Below are 19,636 nucleotides of genomic sequence, written 5' to 3' on the forward strand. Positions count from 1 at the left end.
CGGGTGAGGAGAGGGTGGGAGGGCGGCGTCGGCTGCGAGATGGGCACGATTGCGCCACGCAGGCACTGCCGAACGACAGCTGGAAGGCTGGTATTGCACTGCTACATTTGTTCTACACTTGGTATTAAACACGCGCCCGGGTGGTCGGTTGGATACCCTTCGCTCGGGTGGGGGGCATTTTGCCCCCCCCCCCCAAGATCTCAGGAACTAAGAGAGCTAGACACCAAATTCACAGGGTGTGTTGAGCTGTATGTGAACTCACTTAGGTCAAAGTTTGAGGTTTCTTGGTCATGGACTTCAGGTCAAATAAGGTCAAATTCCAGATTTGGGTCTAAAAAGCCCCTAGAACCTACACAACTGCTCTAAGCATGGGCGCCAGGAACTAGCCCATAGAGCAAGTCCTAGGGTAATAACACAGGTTGACTTTGACCTTGGTCTGACCTTCACACCTGACCCTAGGTCAACGTTATTTGTCCATTCAATTGCTATGTCGCCTAAGAAAGCATCTCCGATATGTATGGCTTCCTCTAACACCCCGTTGTTGGATCAGATTGAACGATTCCCTAGAAATTGTCTTTGCTGAAACCATGGCCTCACTTTGACCTATCCTAGGTCAGCGACGTTATAAGGCGCATCTAAATTTTTATGTCAGACGATCCACTATCTAATTGTCTACAACTGACAAAACTTGGCGCGGCTACGCCGCGCCGTTTGGAAGCAATCCCGGAAAACCCTCGGAGGGATTCAATTTGACCCCCCCACCCGAGCGCGTGTGAAAACGTATCAAAGATTTGCTGAGAAATGTGGGGCTTGGGGAAAAGATCCCCGTGCACCCTTGTGGTTTTATCAGGCTGTAGCGTCCTTGCCAGCCGCAAGCCCCTGGTGGGGAGGGGCGGCGGCTGGGGGGTAGCGGGCCATTACATTTTGAAATGGGTGCTTGAGGAATCCAGCCAGAAAGAGGGATTCACAACTTACTGTTTTTCGTTGATAGCTTACGATGAACCGCGTCAGGGATGCATGATGTTGACTTTGCCCCCCCCCCCCTTCTCAGTGTTTTAACGCAGCAATATGATGATGGATGTGAAAACATGTTAGTACTGAAGCCAGTTACCCGATGGCAAGTCCGCGCAGAAGTAATTACCTGGGAAAATGTGTGTCACACAATTCATTCACAATCAATCACCCAATACAATTTGGGGTGTTTCCGAGGCCGATGAAGTCAGCAACGACCCTAAACAAAGCGGAACCGGCACATTGCTACCAAATATGTTCCAGGGGTCGGAACGCAGACGGCCTAAGCATGCAATGCATGGGTGGGCCGCACGTCCCAGCATGGCAGGGGTGAGCAACGGCTACGTCCGAGAGGAGCGCTGGCCCATGCCCAAATATGACCGCATGTACGGAACAGGGAGCGTGGAGCGGCGCGGGCGACCTGCCATGGCCTGCCGACGGCCCGCATCGTCACTGCTGGTGCCCCCACCCAAGCACGCGCGGCTAACAACAGCCTCGAGCGGTCACTGTCCATGTCATGCGGCCGGCTGATCGCCCTCTCACTCCCCCACTGGAGCGCGCGGCGTGTGAACGACACCGGGGATAGTGAAGGATGCGCGCCACCCTCCCATGTGGCGACAGCGGCCGTCCATATCGAGGGTTTACTCGTGCACACACTCGATGATCAAGGAAACCGGCAACACATTATACTGCTGATACGGCCGGCACAAATATACATCAAGGACTTCAACAAACAGTCACGCCCGATAAAACAGTAAACAGTCCTGATTCGCACGGCCAGTTCAGCGTGGAGAACGCCGGTCCGTTACAGGTCCAGAGAACGGCTGCGTTCGTGAACTTCTGCAGGCCGTTCGTGGCTGTACCGACGGACGCCCAAATGTCGGCGGAGTACAGCCATGAGTCAGGGGCGTTCGGCGCACCTGAGTCAGCTATGCCGACCTATATCGTACTAAACGCGGCTTGATTTAACCACAGCGCACCGGACGCGAGCTGTTGAACAGCGACCGGCATGGCAACCAGCTCACCTTAAAATGGTACTGCAGACTAACAAGGAACGGGAAGTTGATGGCCTGGAGGATCCTCTTCTCGTTGAGAGTATGCTCCACTTGTTTCAACCGCACCACCTGCAATCAGCGGCGTCGCGTTAGCGGCGAGTGCGAGCGCGGGCGGCGCCGGGTCACGGCCGCCGGCGGCCGGGTCGCTGGAGCTGTGAAGGGCGGCGGGCGGCGACACGGCCCGGGCGCCTCCCTAATCCTCCCGGCGCCACGGTCCAAGGTCATGGGAACACGCCGACTGCGGCGAGACGGCGCGACAAACCCGCACGGCCGGGTCCGCGGCCGCAGATCGCTCCCAACCACACGCCCTCATATGGACGGAACGCGCGGGCCGCCCCGCCCAACTCCCGACAATGTCACATGCTGTCAGTGATTGCCACCGAGAGAGCGGTGCGCGGCTGGGATGAGGCACCGCCGGAGACCGGCCGGGCCCGGACGGGGCTGGCTGACTCCGGGGGCGGCCGTCGAACGGCCTGTCAAGGCCAGCCACCGCCGCCGGACCGGCGGCGCCGCCCCCGCCCCGGCCAGCAGACGCCGCCGGCGCCGCCGCTTCAAATGGATGGGATACCGTAATGGCGGGGTAGCGCGGCGTCTCGCGCCCGCGCCGACCTGTTACGGCCGGCCCCGGAGACGAGCGGCCGCGCCGCTCACCGACACCGACACGCCACAGCTGTGAGCGGGCTCTCCCGGCGTCACGGCCCAGCTGGCGACCACGGCACACGGCCGCACAGCGCGCTGCCACCGACACGGCACGCCTCCGAGGCAACCAAAAACTTAAAAAACTTCGAACCCACAACACATGAACGCAAGCTACCTGGGCAGTCGACGATGCAAGGGTGAGCAAGCCAGGTTTCATTGAAATCTGACGGAGCCATCCCTGCCCTTTGTGCATTCCACAGCTTCCACAGACCTTGCGTACCCCTTCGTGCTACCCAGACGTTGTGTAACCACATCCTAGCGAGATAAAGTGGCGATGGTCATATGGTCTGGCGTCCTTGGACTACTAAGTGCCGGACCTGTGTGTGCAGAACGCAATTTTCCCCATTCGGCATCTGGTGACACTGGGCGACCCATCCGATCATCCAGTTACCGGCCAGTCGGCCGACCCAGCCTAAGTCAGTGCGCATATCCCCCCCACCCCCGGCACGATCGTCAGCCGGGGCTGGTCACGGCGCCTCCTCCGCCCACCAGCGCTCATGGCCAATATTTGCCACGGACCGGATGGCTATTTTTAACGGGGCGGCGACCATCTGGCAGACAGGTGATGATTGGATAACATCATCGGCACACATGAGCGCATCAACACGCCGGCGCACGGTGAGCTCAGTCATAACACGCGGCATCTGGAAACGCTGGCCCATATAGATCAGATAAAACCTCGCGTTATTCCACTTACACGGGCGGCCGCTATTTAAAACGCGCGGAAGCACGTTTAAGAGTAAACAGCAGCATGATGATTCTGCACATGCTTAACGGCCGACCAACATATGTTTGCCAGCCGCCGTGGCCGCGTCGGTATCAGCTCCCCGCGTTATTCACGCACGAGTCCTTCCTCAACGGAGGCTGGCGCCGCCCAAAGACACCGCCCGCCGCACCGGGCGGCGCCAGTCGGCGCAGCGCCGAGAAAAAGCGGCCAGATTGTGTGCCGCTCGGGACGAGGTCCGCTCGAAAACGGCCCAGATTGGCATCCACCTACAGGGGCGCAGAGCGGTCAGGCATGTCCGACCGCCGCCGGCCCGCCCCGAGAGCACGCCACCTGGCCTGGCCTGGCCTGGCCTGGCCTGGCGGACCGGACCGGACCGGGTCGGGACCGAACGTAAGGAAACGTAACCAACGTCACTTTAGTTTATGTCCAAGGTGTGGTATGCCACGAGTTGCTCGCAAGCGTGGAGTAATCAACCACTCAGCTCTAAGTGAAAACTTCCGTACGGGTAGACGGCAGCACCGCATCAAGTGCTGAAGTATAGTGCACGGCTTATCATAGGTTTGGCCAAGACTGAGCATAGCATAGCATATGCGTTTCTTCAACAAAAACAATTTTTGGACACTAAAACATTGGTGATAACTTTCGCAACAAATTATTAGAGACGACGAGGGTCTGAAACGTGCGCTGGGAAATAAATAAATAAGGCAACTTCTGTACACATGCTCAACGAAGCATAAACCGCAAAAGGACAACGAAATGCGTCCATTTCCGCAGACCTATCCTCCGTTGCCGGGGAACTGGGTCAGCCGGTCTGTTTTTGCTCTCGGCCTGAAGTCGGCCGCTCGGCTGCCGTCTCCGGCGGCCTCGAGTGCCGCCGGCTCGGGGCGAGCGCCGAGCCAGCCGGGACGCCGCGGTAAACGGAGCGGCCCACCGCCGGCGCACGCTCCCGGATGCCGGGTCGACACCGGAGCCGGTATTGGCCGGCGGCCCGTCGCCGGCGTATCGATTGGGCCGTGACGGCTGTCTCCAGGCGGCAGCGCCCGATGACGCCCGGTGGCTCGTGCGCGGCCAGTGGCCCGGCTCCGCCACGCCCATCCCCCCCCCTCGCTTTTCACTGCACGGCGGGCTGGTCGGAGCTGCGGGCTGCGGAGCGGCAGGCGACACCCCGCCGCCACGGAGTGCGGTCGGGGGCAACAAGTCGCCGCCCGCCGATCGTCTGGCGGCTGCCCAGCTCGGTCTGGGATCCCGGCCGCTCCCGAGTCCGATGGGCTGGTTGGCGGCTCCGTTTCGTTCACACCCGGCCGGTGGCGGGCGGGCGAGCTCGCGGCGACGCCGGCCGAGCCGCGTGCTCTCGGGCTTCCCCGAATTGAACGGACGGCGCGCCCGTGTATTGATCCGGCTGGTCCGGCGTCGGCAACACCGGAGTCGGCACCGGCCGTGATGGCCACCAGCACCGACCGTGGGGGCGGCTCCCCTGCACGGCGCCGCGCCCGCTACCCTGTATCGGAGGCAGCGGCGACCGCCACACCCCCGCCAGACACCCGTCGGTCAGAGTGGCCGGTAGACGGCCGGCCCCACCCACAAAACTCCCCCGCCGCCCACCAAATGAGGCCGGGGCCAGGGTGGATGGCCGCCACCACGTCGTTTCGCACCCGGCATTGCGGCTCACTCGACACCCTCCATAATTTGCGTCCAGAGCACCACGTGGGGAGCACCCAAACTCCGATTGCAACTGATAACTGCGCAGCGTCCAAATCGCTGGCGCATGTAGCAGACGGTCGGCATTTCGCCCACGGGTTGGCTCGCGCCGGCTTCAAAAGACCACCAGCAGTCAGCAGAGGAGGGGAACTTTGCATTACTGTGCAGTGGCAGGCGGGCCGGAGCGGGTGGGGGTGGGGGTGGGCCCATTAGCCTTTTCAATGACGGTAAAAATAGCATTATTGTCCTACCGGGTGGGGAAGTCCCTTGGCTTCTCCAATGACGGCAAAAAATAACATTATTTTCCTAGCTGTGCCATACGATGGAGAAACAAATTCAGCTTCGACCTGCCACGATTGGATGGTAAATTTGCCCCTGTTGACACGCCGTATGTTCGTTAGACTAACATCAATGTTTTTCTTACAGCACACAGCGCAAAGCCCAAATATGATAGGTTTGGTTAAACACGAGCAACAATGCGTGTCGTCCAATGGCATGGCATGATCCCCAATGCAATGGACATGTAATTGCACAGCGGCGTGAAAGAATACTTAACTTGATATTCACGGTGGATAACGGAAGATTATCACCTTTAACGGCGAAATTTCGCTCTGCAAGAATGTACACAACTAGACAAGGTGTGTCACCTCTGGAACGCAAGGCTAATTTTCTACAGCTCCGCCTTATCAACCCAGCTATTCCCATTCTAAACCATTTCATGGAATTATTTCATCGGACTACGCCAGCCATTAGAAAAAAAACATTGATTTCCAGCATAACTGTGTCTGTTCAACCAACGGTGTCCTGAACATTTGTTTAACAGACCTTGCCAATGTGTCTCTTCATACGGCAAACTCTAAGTATACATTAACTAAGTATACGATGATCAATACACACGATACAAATATTGATTATTGTATACTTGTACACTATAATTACAATAACACAAAGTATACAATAGTAAAAATGCATCACTTCGATAAGAACACATTGTTTAAAATGCAAATTCAGCAGAAACCTAGCCACTTAGGTTTTTGCGCATAATATAAAGTTATTTGGTCATCAAAAGCAGGACAGCTGCGCCCAACCCACGACCGGACTTCGCACGACGGCTCCAAGTGGCTGGCCAACCGCAAGTAGCCTGATGATCGCTGAGTGTCACATAGCGCGATGGTCAAGCGTATTCATTGCACAGTGATCTGTATGCCTCCCAAGGGTGGTACTCTTGACACAGCGTTGACTTAACCCAGCATTTCATTGCTTCAAATAGCATTAAACCAATACCTATGCATTTCGCTACCCGGTCAATTGCCCTGTTCGTGACCTCAATGCCACCGACGCCACCACAGGTCAGCCCAAGCTAAAAGAATCGTCAAATCGGCAACCAATTATTTGTGATGATTAATCATTTGTGGCCGTTCAAGGGCACGACTCGAGGAATAATTTTAGAGTTTGACGCGTGTGTTGGTACACATTTCATTGCATTTGACATGAATCGTGGAAAAATGTTTTCCCCGTATTGCACGCAGACATGTTTGGATAATTTGCATTGCAACTATGCACTTGTTCGTGTGCACAAATCACCAACGCTTTAAAAGCTGTGAACATACCTACTTTCTCGAGCGCCCAGGTCATCGGGAGAACTGACCTCAGGTCATTTGCACCCAGAGACTGGGAAGATGTCACACCATACTGCAGCCCAAGCTAGACCTCTGATGGTTGAAACTTGACCACAATGTCACCAATCACAACACCGACAGCTTTTGAACTGTTTGGTCATGTCATGACTCATGTAAGTCAGGTCGCCAGTGGAGGTCATAAAAGGTCACGTGACACTTCCAGACACTGCTTCACCATCGTATCTATGCGGCACGTAACGCCAGCAGCTCACTCGTAAGCGTAACCATGTGATTCTGAGCTGTGATGACCTGTAGTACCACTGCATACATGAACTGAATCGTGGATCTGCATGTGAGGCATGGAGCCTCTCGCTGCTCGCGCTGCCATACAAAAGTGTTGTCATCTTGACACCATACTGCGTGCACAGGAAAGCACACAGTACACGAGGGATGACCTGACGTACCAGGTCCGTGCTTGCGCCTATGGTATATCCCGGGGCGATGAGCGTAGCCATCGACCCTCTGCGAAGAAATCCCCTTAATCGCATTTCGGTGCCGCATTACGAAGCAAGCCAAGAGCGTCACTGACCTCTGATCGCCTACTATGACAAAGACGGCCTTCACTGACGTCACGCAATATTTCTGGACGAAGTCAGGAGCAAGTACCCATATATCAGGCGTCACCAGCAAACCAACAAGACGGTAAGTCCCCGGACGGTGGTACTAATGTTTGACACGAGATAGCTCTGGTGTTCCTCTGGGTACCGTAAGCTTCCAGGCGCTAGTGTGATTGCTCGATGCTCAGACGTTATGCCAGCGAAACCACAAGAAGCAAAATATGGTCTCCAATGCTTGTGTGCTACATCTGTCCCGCGCCGTGATCAGGAGCATTCTGTAACTACGCATCATTAAGTGATAGCCATTTACCAAAGTGTAAAATGACACCTACATTGGTTGCCAGTAAATGGACAGGCACCTTTACGAACATCTGACTACGCAAATATAATCACGCAGTCTCACGAGCGTTTCGTAGAATTTGTAGTTCGTCAGCTGCTCTAATCTGACAGATATTATCGACAACACTTCACTGAAACTAACAACCAAACACGAACCCTACAGCCCAGATTCACGAGGATTCGAAGCGCTCCGCTCACTGGGCATTCTACGCGTGCAAGCGCTGTGGCTGGCGTGATCCTGGTGATTGGAAGTCAGGTACTGCTTAGTTATTGTAAAACTCCCGCCAATTTCACAACCCTTGGAAACATACGATCACGCCATGCCGCACTAGGTGTAACATCCCACAAGGAGAAAAATGCACAGCAATTTGCATCTGAATTCAGGCACAACCCAACTCAACATTCTGTTCTCAAGTGCACTAAAGTGTCTGCAGCTGATGCGCTGCATCTTGTACATGAAGACATCCAGCTTTAATGCCAGGCTCACCTTTTGTTTGTCTAGGATCTTCATGGCGTAGTACTCCTTGGTGCCTTTGTGCTGCACGAGCATCACACGCCCAAAGGACCCAGTACCTAACGTCTTCAGCAGTTCGAAGTCTTCCAAGGCCGCCGTATTCTGGAAAAGCAAGCCAGCACTGTACACCACATTACAATGCATGCAGCCAAAACATAGTAGTTTCACAAGCTACAACCTCCAGTCCAACACACTCATCTTCATTCTTACAATGGGCATTAGCATTGATACATTGTGAGGCCTTTGATGTGAGCAGGACTACAGCCACTTACCCTCATGACTGTGATACTTGGATCACAGCTAACACAAGGCAAGTTTGCACACCAATGTCTGGGAAGCAAACTCTATCAGAGCTGATACAAATCAGGTTAGACACAAAGGAGCTGAAAAGAATAGCACATCCTAAAAACAGCAAAACACATAACAAACAGCCATGCTCCCTGAATTAATTTGCTGCCTTGTACCTTTGATGGGTTCTTCCATTTCTCTTCAAAATCTTCTTTGGCCTTCTCCAGAAATTCTTTGACTGAAAGACAAAACATTGGTGAGGACAGGCAAGGTCATCCAGTTGTGCCACAGATACATACACAATTTATTATGAATAAGCTAACAACATCAAAATATACACACAACCACTGACAGAAATGACAGATCTGGTTCATGACATTACAAACACCTGCTCAATCTGCTTTAGCATGTCACAAAATTTGTCCATGCTGGGCAACTGAAGTGCATGCCTAACCTGCAAAAAGCACAGTTGAGTTGGAGTCTAAATGGTATGGTAAAGGCAATACAAGTGTCTGACACATGTCAAGCACTGGCCCATACAACCCAAGTAGTACCAGGCTAAATGGTCAGCAATCCATGCTTCACTCTATTCCACTTCAAGACTGATTCTGAGACCAAACAACATGCTGCATTGTGGTTGTCACACTAATAAATTTGGCATGAACTTCATTCCCTGACTTAGTCATGATTTGCAGTGTGCAATCAATAATTCAGTGACATCAAAATAAGTATGTGCCTATATAAAAAGCTTCAGATGGTAACAAAACATTCTGTGCATAATGACCTCATGGCATAATGCCAAACCACCACAGCTGTGCTTTTATACAATAGATCATCCAATGAAACCACAACCACAATCATTTGAAATTGCTTGAAAATCAAGGTTATAGCTTGACACATGTCAATGCATTATGCCCCATACTGAGTAAAATATACAGTAGTACAACATAAAAGTTGTTACAGAAAGATAAGCCATGAGCTCCAATCTTGAGAGAAAATGACTAAGTTTCTGCAGCCAAATATATAATATACACTACAAAGATAAACAACTTATTGCCCAATGCTATTTTCTTATATGCTACCACAGAACAGGTGACCAGGAGCCAGACTGCAAAAGAGCATGCTGGTTTGTAGAATTTCCAAGGCATCCAGAGAGCAACCATTTCAACATACATATTTTCTGTAAATCCAAACAGTGCTCAAGAGTTTGATTTGGGGCACATTTGCTGCCAATTACAGAGGCCACCACCAGTTTTGGAGCATTTACCACATTTTTCAAAGAATTCAGATCTTGGAAAGGCAAGTTGAGGAAAATATACTCTGTAAACCCTTTTCACATACAATTAATCCAAAAATTCAGGGCAGCTTGGCCTGGCTAAAACTTTGGGGCACAAGTGCAAAGTTCAGCATGCACATAACACACTGCACCAGTAGTCTTGTCACAACTACTTCTTCTTGAACATCACTGCCTATTGCTCACTACTGAAAACCATAAGTAATGAAAAATTGCTATGTTATTTGAGGGAGATGGTTTACAAGCATACCAAATGTTTTGCACAACTTCAAAAATGGCAATGATAGGTTCTTAAGTTATCAAGCCGATATCAAGCAGAGAGTTGCTGTGGTATCAGGAATCCAGGCATAGGAGATTTGCAAATATGCTTGAATGCACAGGGACAAAAGCCCTATTTTTCAGTCATTTTCCAATGCCTCTTTATAAGGCTCTCAGTTCACCTTCATAAAAGCGGGAGACTGTGGTCCCCTCCATCTGCTCACACATATATGTTGAATGTGCAGGCACACCTATCATATGCATACTGACATTAACTGTGAACACCACAAAAGGTAGGTAACCATGGGCTATATGGGCTAATGGGCTATGTTTGATTCAAAACCAACAGCATCCCAATCAAATTCTCCAGATGCCACCTTTTAAGGCTCTTTATCATACAAACACAAAACTGAAATGAAAATGATGCAAATCAAGTTCCTAATTTAAGAAGGGGGCATCACATTTATCGCACTTGCATGGCATGCTGCATCCATGGGTGGTACAATGGTGGTTGGGTTGCTTGATTCGACCTTTTGATCCTGGCCTCAAGCCCCTGCCACGTCTCTACCGTGTGCCACATAATACCTGATGAAGGCATTCATCTAGAAACAGCTCTGGTAGTTCGCGAGATGCAATGGCCCAATAATAATAATGAATCCAAGACTGAGGTTATGTCACATGCGCATCCTTTGATACAAAGCTGGCCCTGGCTTGAACTATTAATGATTATTGGGTTATTTCCGTCTTACTTCAGCCGAGCACGTATCTGACAGGCACACAGCGGCTTATATCAAATAAGGAAGTAATCCCGTTTTCATACCGTTCTCCGATGAGTCTCCCTTTTTAGACGTAGCTGTGTTTCCCATTCTGATTACGATTCGAAGACACTAGTTAACGAAAGTCCTTCTACCGTTCCAGGAGATTCAGCCGACACACACCGCCATAGCACGGAATTCCACTCAAAACAAAAAATATCCACTTTCACGACAGGCGGGCCCCACACGCAACCAGCCACACCGCGATCAGAACTGGCGATTCCTGCACACCAACAACTTCCCACAACTTCTGCTGTCTGCTGGTGCGCGGATGACTACCGTTATGACCTCAACATATTATTTGACTTTTCTTTCCGAGAAAACTATATGAATTTCACACCAAAAATTTAAATTACACAATCCTAGTTATTCTTAGGGAATATTTTAGCACTCTTTTATATCATAATAGTCCAGTTACTGATACGTATAAATTCAGATGTTCGGGGGCCCAAGATGGTGGCCTTGAACTGGACGCTTGCTGTTGTTTAATTGAATGCATGTGCTTGGGTATGATAAAAACATTTCAATAAAATACTATATAACCTGAAGTTTTATGACGCAATATAAAACTAATGCTTTAATTGCCCAAAAATACAACTCCTAAGGCAAACAGAGATACTCTTAGTTTAAACTTCCTCCCCTAGGTGGCGGAGGCTGTGCATGAGCCGCTGCCAGATTCGGCATGAAATCGCTAACTTGACGACTTTCTTCCACAAATGGGGATAAATAACGCCAAGTCGTGAATGGCGACAAACATGTCTATCTAAAAAAAGAACCAATTGGTTAACATTTGAAATACTGAGACTCGGCAACAAGGGGACACTTCTCTACAGTTCCCGAGATGAGAAGGATGGCTACTCATCAAAGAAAGTCAGGCATGCGTGCATCCCATTGCTCATATCGAGACGAGCCGGGAAACGAGAAGCGGCCGTTATCTGTAAACCAAATCGCGGCACTAAATTCAGCAGCGATGGACACTAGACGTTTAACAGAAGTACTCTTCAACGTACAGACAAGCTCGCAAGGGACTGATGCATATCAGTTGACTGCTGGACGAATGCAGTCATAAACCTAATTCCACCATACAATGCCCACGAACCACCAACGACTGTTTAAACTAGCATGCCATGAAGAGTATCCACATCATGAGCAGACGCCGGGCTTAGATTTCCATAGTCGGGTCACAGTGGCACGGATAACCAAAATTTGAGTGAGAAAAACCGGCCACTGGTCTGGCACAAATATGCACCACTGGGTCATCAGATCACAAACGCGCTTTGTGCAAACAAACAAAACCCACGGTTTTTTGCGGCTTTGCATCCGATCTGAACTTAAGCTTGCTCTAGTAAACAATACAATACGTGTGTCCCAATAATATGCACGGAGTTCGCGTTGCTGTTAACAGTCACATAGCATTTGTCCATTCAAAATGCAAATGTGGGTATAAATTAGTACAACATAACAGCGATATCGCATTTATTGCGTACCTCTCACATCCATTCGTTTCCGTGATGGTCATCGGCGCAAAGCGTTTATTCGCAGCCCATGCAGGTACTCACAGTCGAAGCTGGATGGCTTGCTGGATCCTGTGAAGGGCATGGCCGCTGGACCGCCTGCGTCGCTGCTGACCTCTGTCTTCTCCCTCTTCGAGGCCTCCTCTTTCTTAGGAGTATCGGGTCGGGCGCCCTTGGGGTCCACCCGCTGCGGGCTAGTTGGCGACTTGGGTTCACTGCTCACATCGCCGTTGATTGATTTGTACAGGCCCTGCGGTGTTTTACCTGCAACAGGCAAGCAAAAGCAATCAGGCTCGATTGTTCTGCAGGCGACGGGTCCACGGCTCCCTGAAGTGTATCTGGCACACTGAACGAGAACAAACACGGATGTCCCGAGTGAAGTGAAGATTCCTGCAGTGCTGGGGGATTGCCGGGAACGTTATGGCTTGCCGGAAACATCGCAGGCGTAGCGGTGTGCCACCCGACGACGGCATTGCCGACAGTCGGGTTCGCTTCTCGTGCCTAAAGTGACAACATCCAGGGGCGGGAACAAGGGCGGACAATCTCCCCCACTTTCCGTCAAGGGACTAACTGCAGACGCCAGTAAAGCCAAGCACATGAGCAACTTATCTTAGTATGGGCACGTTATCACACACAACTTATCCCAAGTACGTCATCATATCCAGATATCCGTAAAGGGTGATGCGGCTGACTTTCTGAAGCGCAGGAATATTCACCATGCACATTGAAATACGACACGACTCAGTCTAGAAGTGTCGTTCAACAACAGTGAGGCCGCCAGCCCGGATCTGTAAAGAAAACGAGCGCCGGTCGCTGCCACGCGCACGCGTAGTGCCGTGCCTTTTGTGCGTACGACAGCGCAAAGTCCGAGTGGGTCGGAGCGTGGGCTTATCTGGCGGTCAGGCACAACTGGTACCAACCGGCCACCAGCAGCTTATCAGATCGGATGCAAGATCCGGGAACCCAGGGTCGTCGTTTGTAAGACATTCTCAATAGCCAGCGGGGAGCAGGACACTATGCAACTCTAAACTGTTTGGACACGCATTGAAGAAAGAAAAGGCTGAGCATCAAAACTGCTGCCTGGACTGAGCCCTCGCCATGTTCTTCGGGTTCACCCACCCGGCAGCGTAGCGGTCACTCGCCGGCTCTAACGGCGCTGGCCTGAGGCGGAAACTCAGAAACGAAAGCGCTACGTGGCCTGAACCACGTTGGGATATACTACTTTTAGTTCCATTTGATTTTACTGATATTTCTTATAGCCAGGGGCGAATGCAGGATTTGGTAATGAGGGATGGGGGCTTACAACACAAGTCTGTTACTGAAAACTCAGTATATCGCGCCGCAAGCGCGTCAAAATCGTGTCACGGCACAAAACCACATCGCACGTTCTCGATCTTCTTGTTCTCACTCTTCTTCCCCGAAATCTTCAGTGTCAACATTAATTCGCGCGCGTATTAATGCATACCGTTGGTTTGATAAAACTGAGGGAAGCGCGCCCCCAGAAACCACTTTATGCATACACCTGGTAGTAGTTGAGCTACCAAACCGGACAAGGCAATTTCAAATTACATTCTTCGCGGCATTTGCATAGTTGTTCAATGTCTGCAAAGTTAAGCCAGTTCAAGTCAAAGCGGGTCAGCATTTAACTGCTTTTGAGTGGTAGTGGGGATTACCTGAGTGAATTCCATGGCCTTCGATGACCCTGAACGTGGATTACATTGGCCTTGAAATCGTCGAGTAAGACAATGCTATTTTTGCGCCCTAAAGAAATTCCAAAATTATCCTGAAAACCTTCTAAGACTTTACCCCTAACAACTTCATCACCAATGGGAATAACTTCAACAAACCATTAAGCATGACCATGTGCAATAATGGGACGTTTTGCAGGTGATTATGATGCTGTACTCAAAAATGTAGTTTGTGCTTCAATGACTTCAAAAAATTGTTACGGAGACCATAGGGTGCCATCCATTAGGTTGCCACTACTCCACACTCTCCAAAACCGATAGACTACACAGTCTGATGCACAGAGCCTAGAGACCTGGGTTTTTTGAAACTGTCGCCGTGCAGACCTTTGAGCACGGGTGACATGCCAGTGACTTGACATGACGCGAAGTTGTAGCGCGCAGATCACAGGCTCGTAACATGGAAGCAAGCTCAAAACTCATCAGACCACAATTCCTTTACAATGCGCTGACCAGTTCGGAAACATCTTTCAGCAGCTGGAATGGCCATCACACAACAGTCCTTGACGAGAATACTCGTCAGCGATCCAATGGGGTGCGGGCCTCGCCGTTAACTGCCGGCGTCGAAAACCGGGGCTGGGGTACTCATCTCAAAGTTTCTTCTGCTTATTACTTGTACCATTATTCGTGAAGTAAAAAGGATAGTTTACATGGCAATCGTCGCATTGTTTGCCTGTACGATAAAACAAGCCAAACTACGCACAAGCTCTCTGTCACGGGACGTGATGAAGTTCACAACACAAGCCAATGCCGAACTAGACAATGGTCTGAAGCTGAAGGTTTGTGCGCTGTATTTCCTTTATTTTACAGAGGATGTCACGCCAATCAATACAGTCCATGGCATCTTTAAGACTAGTATTTAGTTCAGAATAAGCATGGACCACATCAGCCACCCAACGGGGTTAAAAACTATTATGAAGATGGATAAACGGACCGTCATGTTTATGAAACATCTACATGGGGATAATTACGTGTGTTACTACCTCGTACGTCCTAATGCCGCAAAAACGTATTACTGGTTAGTAAGCACGGACTGATTGGCTTCATGTGAATAGACCAGCTGAAAATACGTCGGTTCCCTAAATTCCCTCCGATCTCGCTCATTCATCCTGGCGGTCCGATCTGTAATTCACTTTCAGCATTTGCACGGACTGACCGCACCTGAGCCGGCAGCGAGCATTCAGTGCAGCCCCAGCGACGAAATAATGTCGATGAGAGGTGCTGTTTCCAGGAAGTTTTTGTCCAGGGCACAATCCGAAGTAAAACAAGATCAGCTATCCGTCCAAAAGTGTACAAAAAACAGGTTGTTCACGAATTCCAAGTTAACAAAATTAATTTTTGTCACAAAAACGGCAGCCGTAAAACGGGGATTCAAAACTGGTGCGAACTGCGAATGTTGGCAAAGTGGGTGATCACGTTCCCATCCCAATTCATAATTCCCATAGTGCAAGGAAAATGTTGTAGTGTAAGCGATGAAGGTTTCAATTTCATCTTTAAAAAGTAGCATGTTCCAGTGAGCTCTATCAAAAACTTGCTTAGGCTTCAGATTCCAACCATTTTGAACACGAGCAGCATTTAATATGCTGAGATGTGTATCAATTTGCGAAACGACAGAATGATGTCACCCGTCGCCTGCCTTACCTGAAGTACAATCCGTAGTCCAAAAAAGACCAGCAACAAGACCAACGACAAAAATTTAACAGATGTTTGCCCTTGTCCATCCAATTTCCTAACTGGACTTTGACATTTTTTTTAGAGTCCCAAATGTTGGCACCAAATCGGCACCTCTAATGTCGACTGAGAGCGTGAGCCAGAGTACGCACCGTCCCATCTCAGTGATTATTGAGTGCTGGAGCACATGTTCCACAGCATTGTCCGTAGTGCGCGCTGCACTGACGTGCGGGAGACCCTGATGTGAGGGACAAACCACCCGTTGTGAGGAGAGCGACTGAAGATTTGCTGAGACCGGGGCCGATCTCAGGGACTGCATGACAAAACGCCAAATGCTTAACAAGCTAGGTGGAGACGCGGGACAACATACAAGTCCAAATGATTTTGGTATTTGAATCGCATGGAAAACATGCCGTAACCACACCACTTCCAAGCTTTTTAGCATATCATGCGAAGTTATGCCATAATGCCAACCATCGAAACTCGTCCGTGCAGCCTGTAAACTCACGTAATAGATCTGAAATCTAAATTCGAAAAGAAAAACCACCAACAGGAAGTCCAACGCTGTGAACAAAAGTCACACATGCGTGGCGTCAGCAACCTGCGACCCAGTGTTGCCCCGCTGAAGTGAAGTGGTGAAGGATGCCCTTCCGGCTTCGCGACTGCATTTGACTTAACCTGTCAATGCGTCTTGATTTGACGAAGCCACGGAATAGCAAGCTTACACGCTTTGACATCATTGCAACTTTCGATGACATCGCGGAATAAGAAACTAGCGTAGCGGACGATGAAAAGAGCACCATTGATTGAAACATGGGTTCAATACGAGATGACGCGAAATTGCTGCGAGCATCCCTTTCACAAATGTCGCGAAGGCGTATTTTTCTGTACAAATAGTGGAAGCTTTAAACCGGCGGCTCCCTTCAACTGGCCATTATTGTGTGTGTGCAAACAGCATGGGCTATAAGCTCCCACCAGTCACTGGCAGGTTTAACTCCTTCAATATGGCGAAATGAGCATTACATTTTCCATGTTGATCGCTTTACAGCACGGATGTTGGCTGCCATATAGGAGCACCTTTTTAGACTGTCATTCGGGAGCCCGATCTTAACGGTCGAGCGCAAAGGGCAAAATTGGCAATACTCTCGATGCCTGAGATATATCTGACTTGAAAAAGTGTGCCTAGAAATCAGAATTACTTCGCGTTCCAGGGTAAAATAAATAAGGCAACTGTTTTCAGAAAGTCTAAGGCCTAAAAATGGATTCAGCTGTTATTAAGTACGAGAGGTTCTTGTTTGTTACAAGCACGTGCTTCTTTACTACAACCGGGACCGCAGGCCGAGCGACTCTTGCTTAAACGGTAAAAAACATTGAAACGTGAGCGGCCTGGCCCCACCCGGCCTTCGCGTTCTCCAGAAAACAATACATTTGCAAACACTCGTCGCAAATATATCAGTGATGGCAGCCTCATGCATCTTCAGCGGGAAAATGTGCACTTTTTCATTTGAGAGGCATTTTAACGCAGGTTTATCTACCAGGTATGACTTTCCCGCAGCATTGCAACGACAGTGGAATGCCATCTTCCCCATTCGATTAGCATGGGAAATAAGGCTTACTGATGCGTAAAGCCGGTTCACTTCCACGACTGGCAGCCGGATCCGGACTCAACGACCTGACGCCGCGGGACACGCACCCCATCACCCTTCGAGCGAGGAGAAAATGGCTGATTATAAATGATCAACCAGTTGGGTCGATGCGTGTGCCCGGTTGCATGCGTTCGATAGTGGCCATGTCCAGGGAACCGGCCGTTTTTGAACCATCTTGTCCATTGATGCGATGTCACGGCAATCAAAGCAGACAAAGACGTGCAAACGACAGCAAGGTGCACACACCGCTGATACTTATCAAAACTGTTTGAACTCAAGTATGTGGGTAATTGACCAGAAATCATTTATTTGTAACCTCATGAATGTATCTCTTAATACCATATGTATCCCTTAATACCTAATACCAAGTAATCATGTTTTTCAAAAAGATTTCCAATGCCACTGTGTTTTAACCGAAGCAGATTGGGTCGGACAATCCACACAGGCATGCCCTTATATAGTCCCTTTCCACATTCAACAGTGTACCCAAAAGCCACGCATGGCGTCGAATGATTTTAGCCGCCCTGGTCAGAACAATCCCAGCAAATTCTAGACAGAAACCAATGTAACTTAGCGCGCAGACACTTAATCAGTGAACGGCTGCCTGCCAAACTCTCATGCCGGACGGGACATCAAATGCGTCGGTCACACCCATTTGTAGCAGCTTGCCAAAGGTCTGGCTACGTCTGTTCAGGTTTTTGAACCCTTCACATGATATGGTGAGGAACAACTCTCGGGTCTGTATCACCTGGCCCGTCCCTCGCTGCGCAAAGCGTCTTCCTGGCGTGAAAAAGGCTGTCACCCGCCTCACCTCACTGTCACACCGGCTAGAACATCCCACGCTGTTTTTCAGCCGTATGTAAGTTATAGCGTAGCGGGATTACTGACCTGTCTAAGACTGGGGTATCTCTAGCTGGGTCAAATCTGCCTGTCGATGCAAGCAGCCCGCTCATCAGCACACGAATCAGCACACGGCCGTCAGACCGGGTCAGGTCAGGCGGCGCTGGAGTCGGCCTGCCGTGGTGGTAGATCCGCCGTCCCACCGGCCTGGCGCGGCCCAATGCACTGTGAGGCCGACGGCGAGCCGCGCCAGGTCCGCTCGGCACCGTCCGCACCTGTGGCCCCTGCCCGGCAGTGCTGACACCTGTGGCCCCTGCCCACTGCTGACAACACCTGCAGCCCCTGCCCGACACCGACGATACCGCCAGCCCTGCCGATGCCGAGGGCCCGCCCGGCGCTACAGACACCTGCGGCCCCTGCCCGATAACGAGCGCTCACTGCAGCCCCTGCCCAGCTCTGCCGACACTGGCGGCACTTCCGGTACCAGCGACACCTGCAGCGCTCGTCCGATGCTGACTCCAAGTACTGTTCGGCCCGGTGCTGTTCACACCTTCGCTCTCAGCCAGGTACTGATGAAGCTAGTGGCCCCTCCCGAGCGCTGAGCGCATCTGAACAGCCGAGACTCCGCTTACTGTCTAGGACGCCTACAGTCCATGCCCGGCTTTGTCAACATCGGGGGGCCATCTGTCTGCTGTCGTCATCTGTAATCACTGAGCTGTACTGGACATACCGGTACATCCTTTCCTGTAGCCATCACGCGGCTTTCTAAAAATGAGCGGAGGCATTCATGTCATGTTTAAAATAGATTGGACACGGCCACAACGCACTAACGACTTCAGGAAGCTTGCACTAGTCGTTCTTTGGCTATAAACACAGATGGTGAATGCTCTGGGTGACCGCCAGCGTCCTTCTCCTGTTGTTGCAGCGGTTAACCTTTGTCTGCAACTACAACCCTCGGTTGAGAAGGCAAACCATCTGGTGATTTTTGCCTTTCCTTGATATCGGTTCGTTGTTAGGGATCGTCAATAGTCAGAGGCAGCTGGTACCGAAGGAACGCTTGCGATACCAGCGACACCTATCGGCAGAAGCGTGCACTGCGAGTTGCTAGGACGACCATCCAGGCCACGGTCGCTCGCGTTCCCCAGTACAGTAATGCGGCGTCACGCTGAGCGGGGAACGCTGTGAGAGAAAAGAGCCAATAACGCACAGCATCCGGAGAATAATGGCGAGGATAGCATGTAGAAATAAATGACTTGTGATGCTGCGCTCAGGCCGTGGGAACCCGC

General features: G+C 50.8%; 1 protein-coding gene across 4 annotated transcripts in view; it reads right to left on the minus strand.

The window, feature by feature from the left end:
• The window catches only part of LOC119091343 (cAMP-dependent protein kinase catalytic subunit 1), a 93,073-nt gene that overhangs the window by 10,239 nt on the left and 63,198 nt on the right, over positions 1-19,636 (minus strand). For 3 of the 4 annotated variants that reach the window (XM_037214084.1, XM_037214081.1, XM_037214082.1), the window contains exons 3-6: positions 12,494-12,712; positions 8,744-8,805; positions 8,253-8,381; positions 2,037-2,135 (exon numbers count right to left, since the gene is read on the minus strand). In XM_037214084.1, the coding sequence (XP_037069979.1) occupies positions 2,037-2,135; positions 8,253-8,381; positions 8,744-8,805; positions 12,494-12,712 (509 nt within the window). Of the gene's footprint in view, positions 1-2,036; positions 2,136-8,252; positions 8,382-8,743; positions 8,806-10,939; positions 11,165-12,493; positions 12,713-19,636 lie in introns of those variants that run through there. The other variant, XM_037214083.1, reaches the window with a different exon arrangement.

This window comes from Pollicipes pollicipes, unplaced genomic scaffold (assembly GCF_011947565.3).
Source record: "Pollicipes pollicipes isolate AB1234 unplaced genomic scaffold, Ppol_2.1 Scaffold_3447;HRSCAF=4054_pilon_pilon_pilon, whole genome shotgun sequence".
NCBI classification, from domain to species: domain Eukaryota; kingdom Metazoa; phylum Arthropoda; class Thecostraca; order Pollicipedomorpha; family Pollicipedidae; genus Pollicipes; species Pollicipes pollicipes.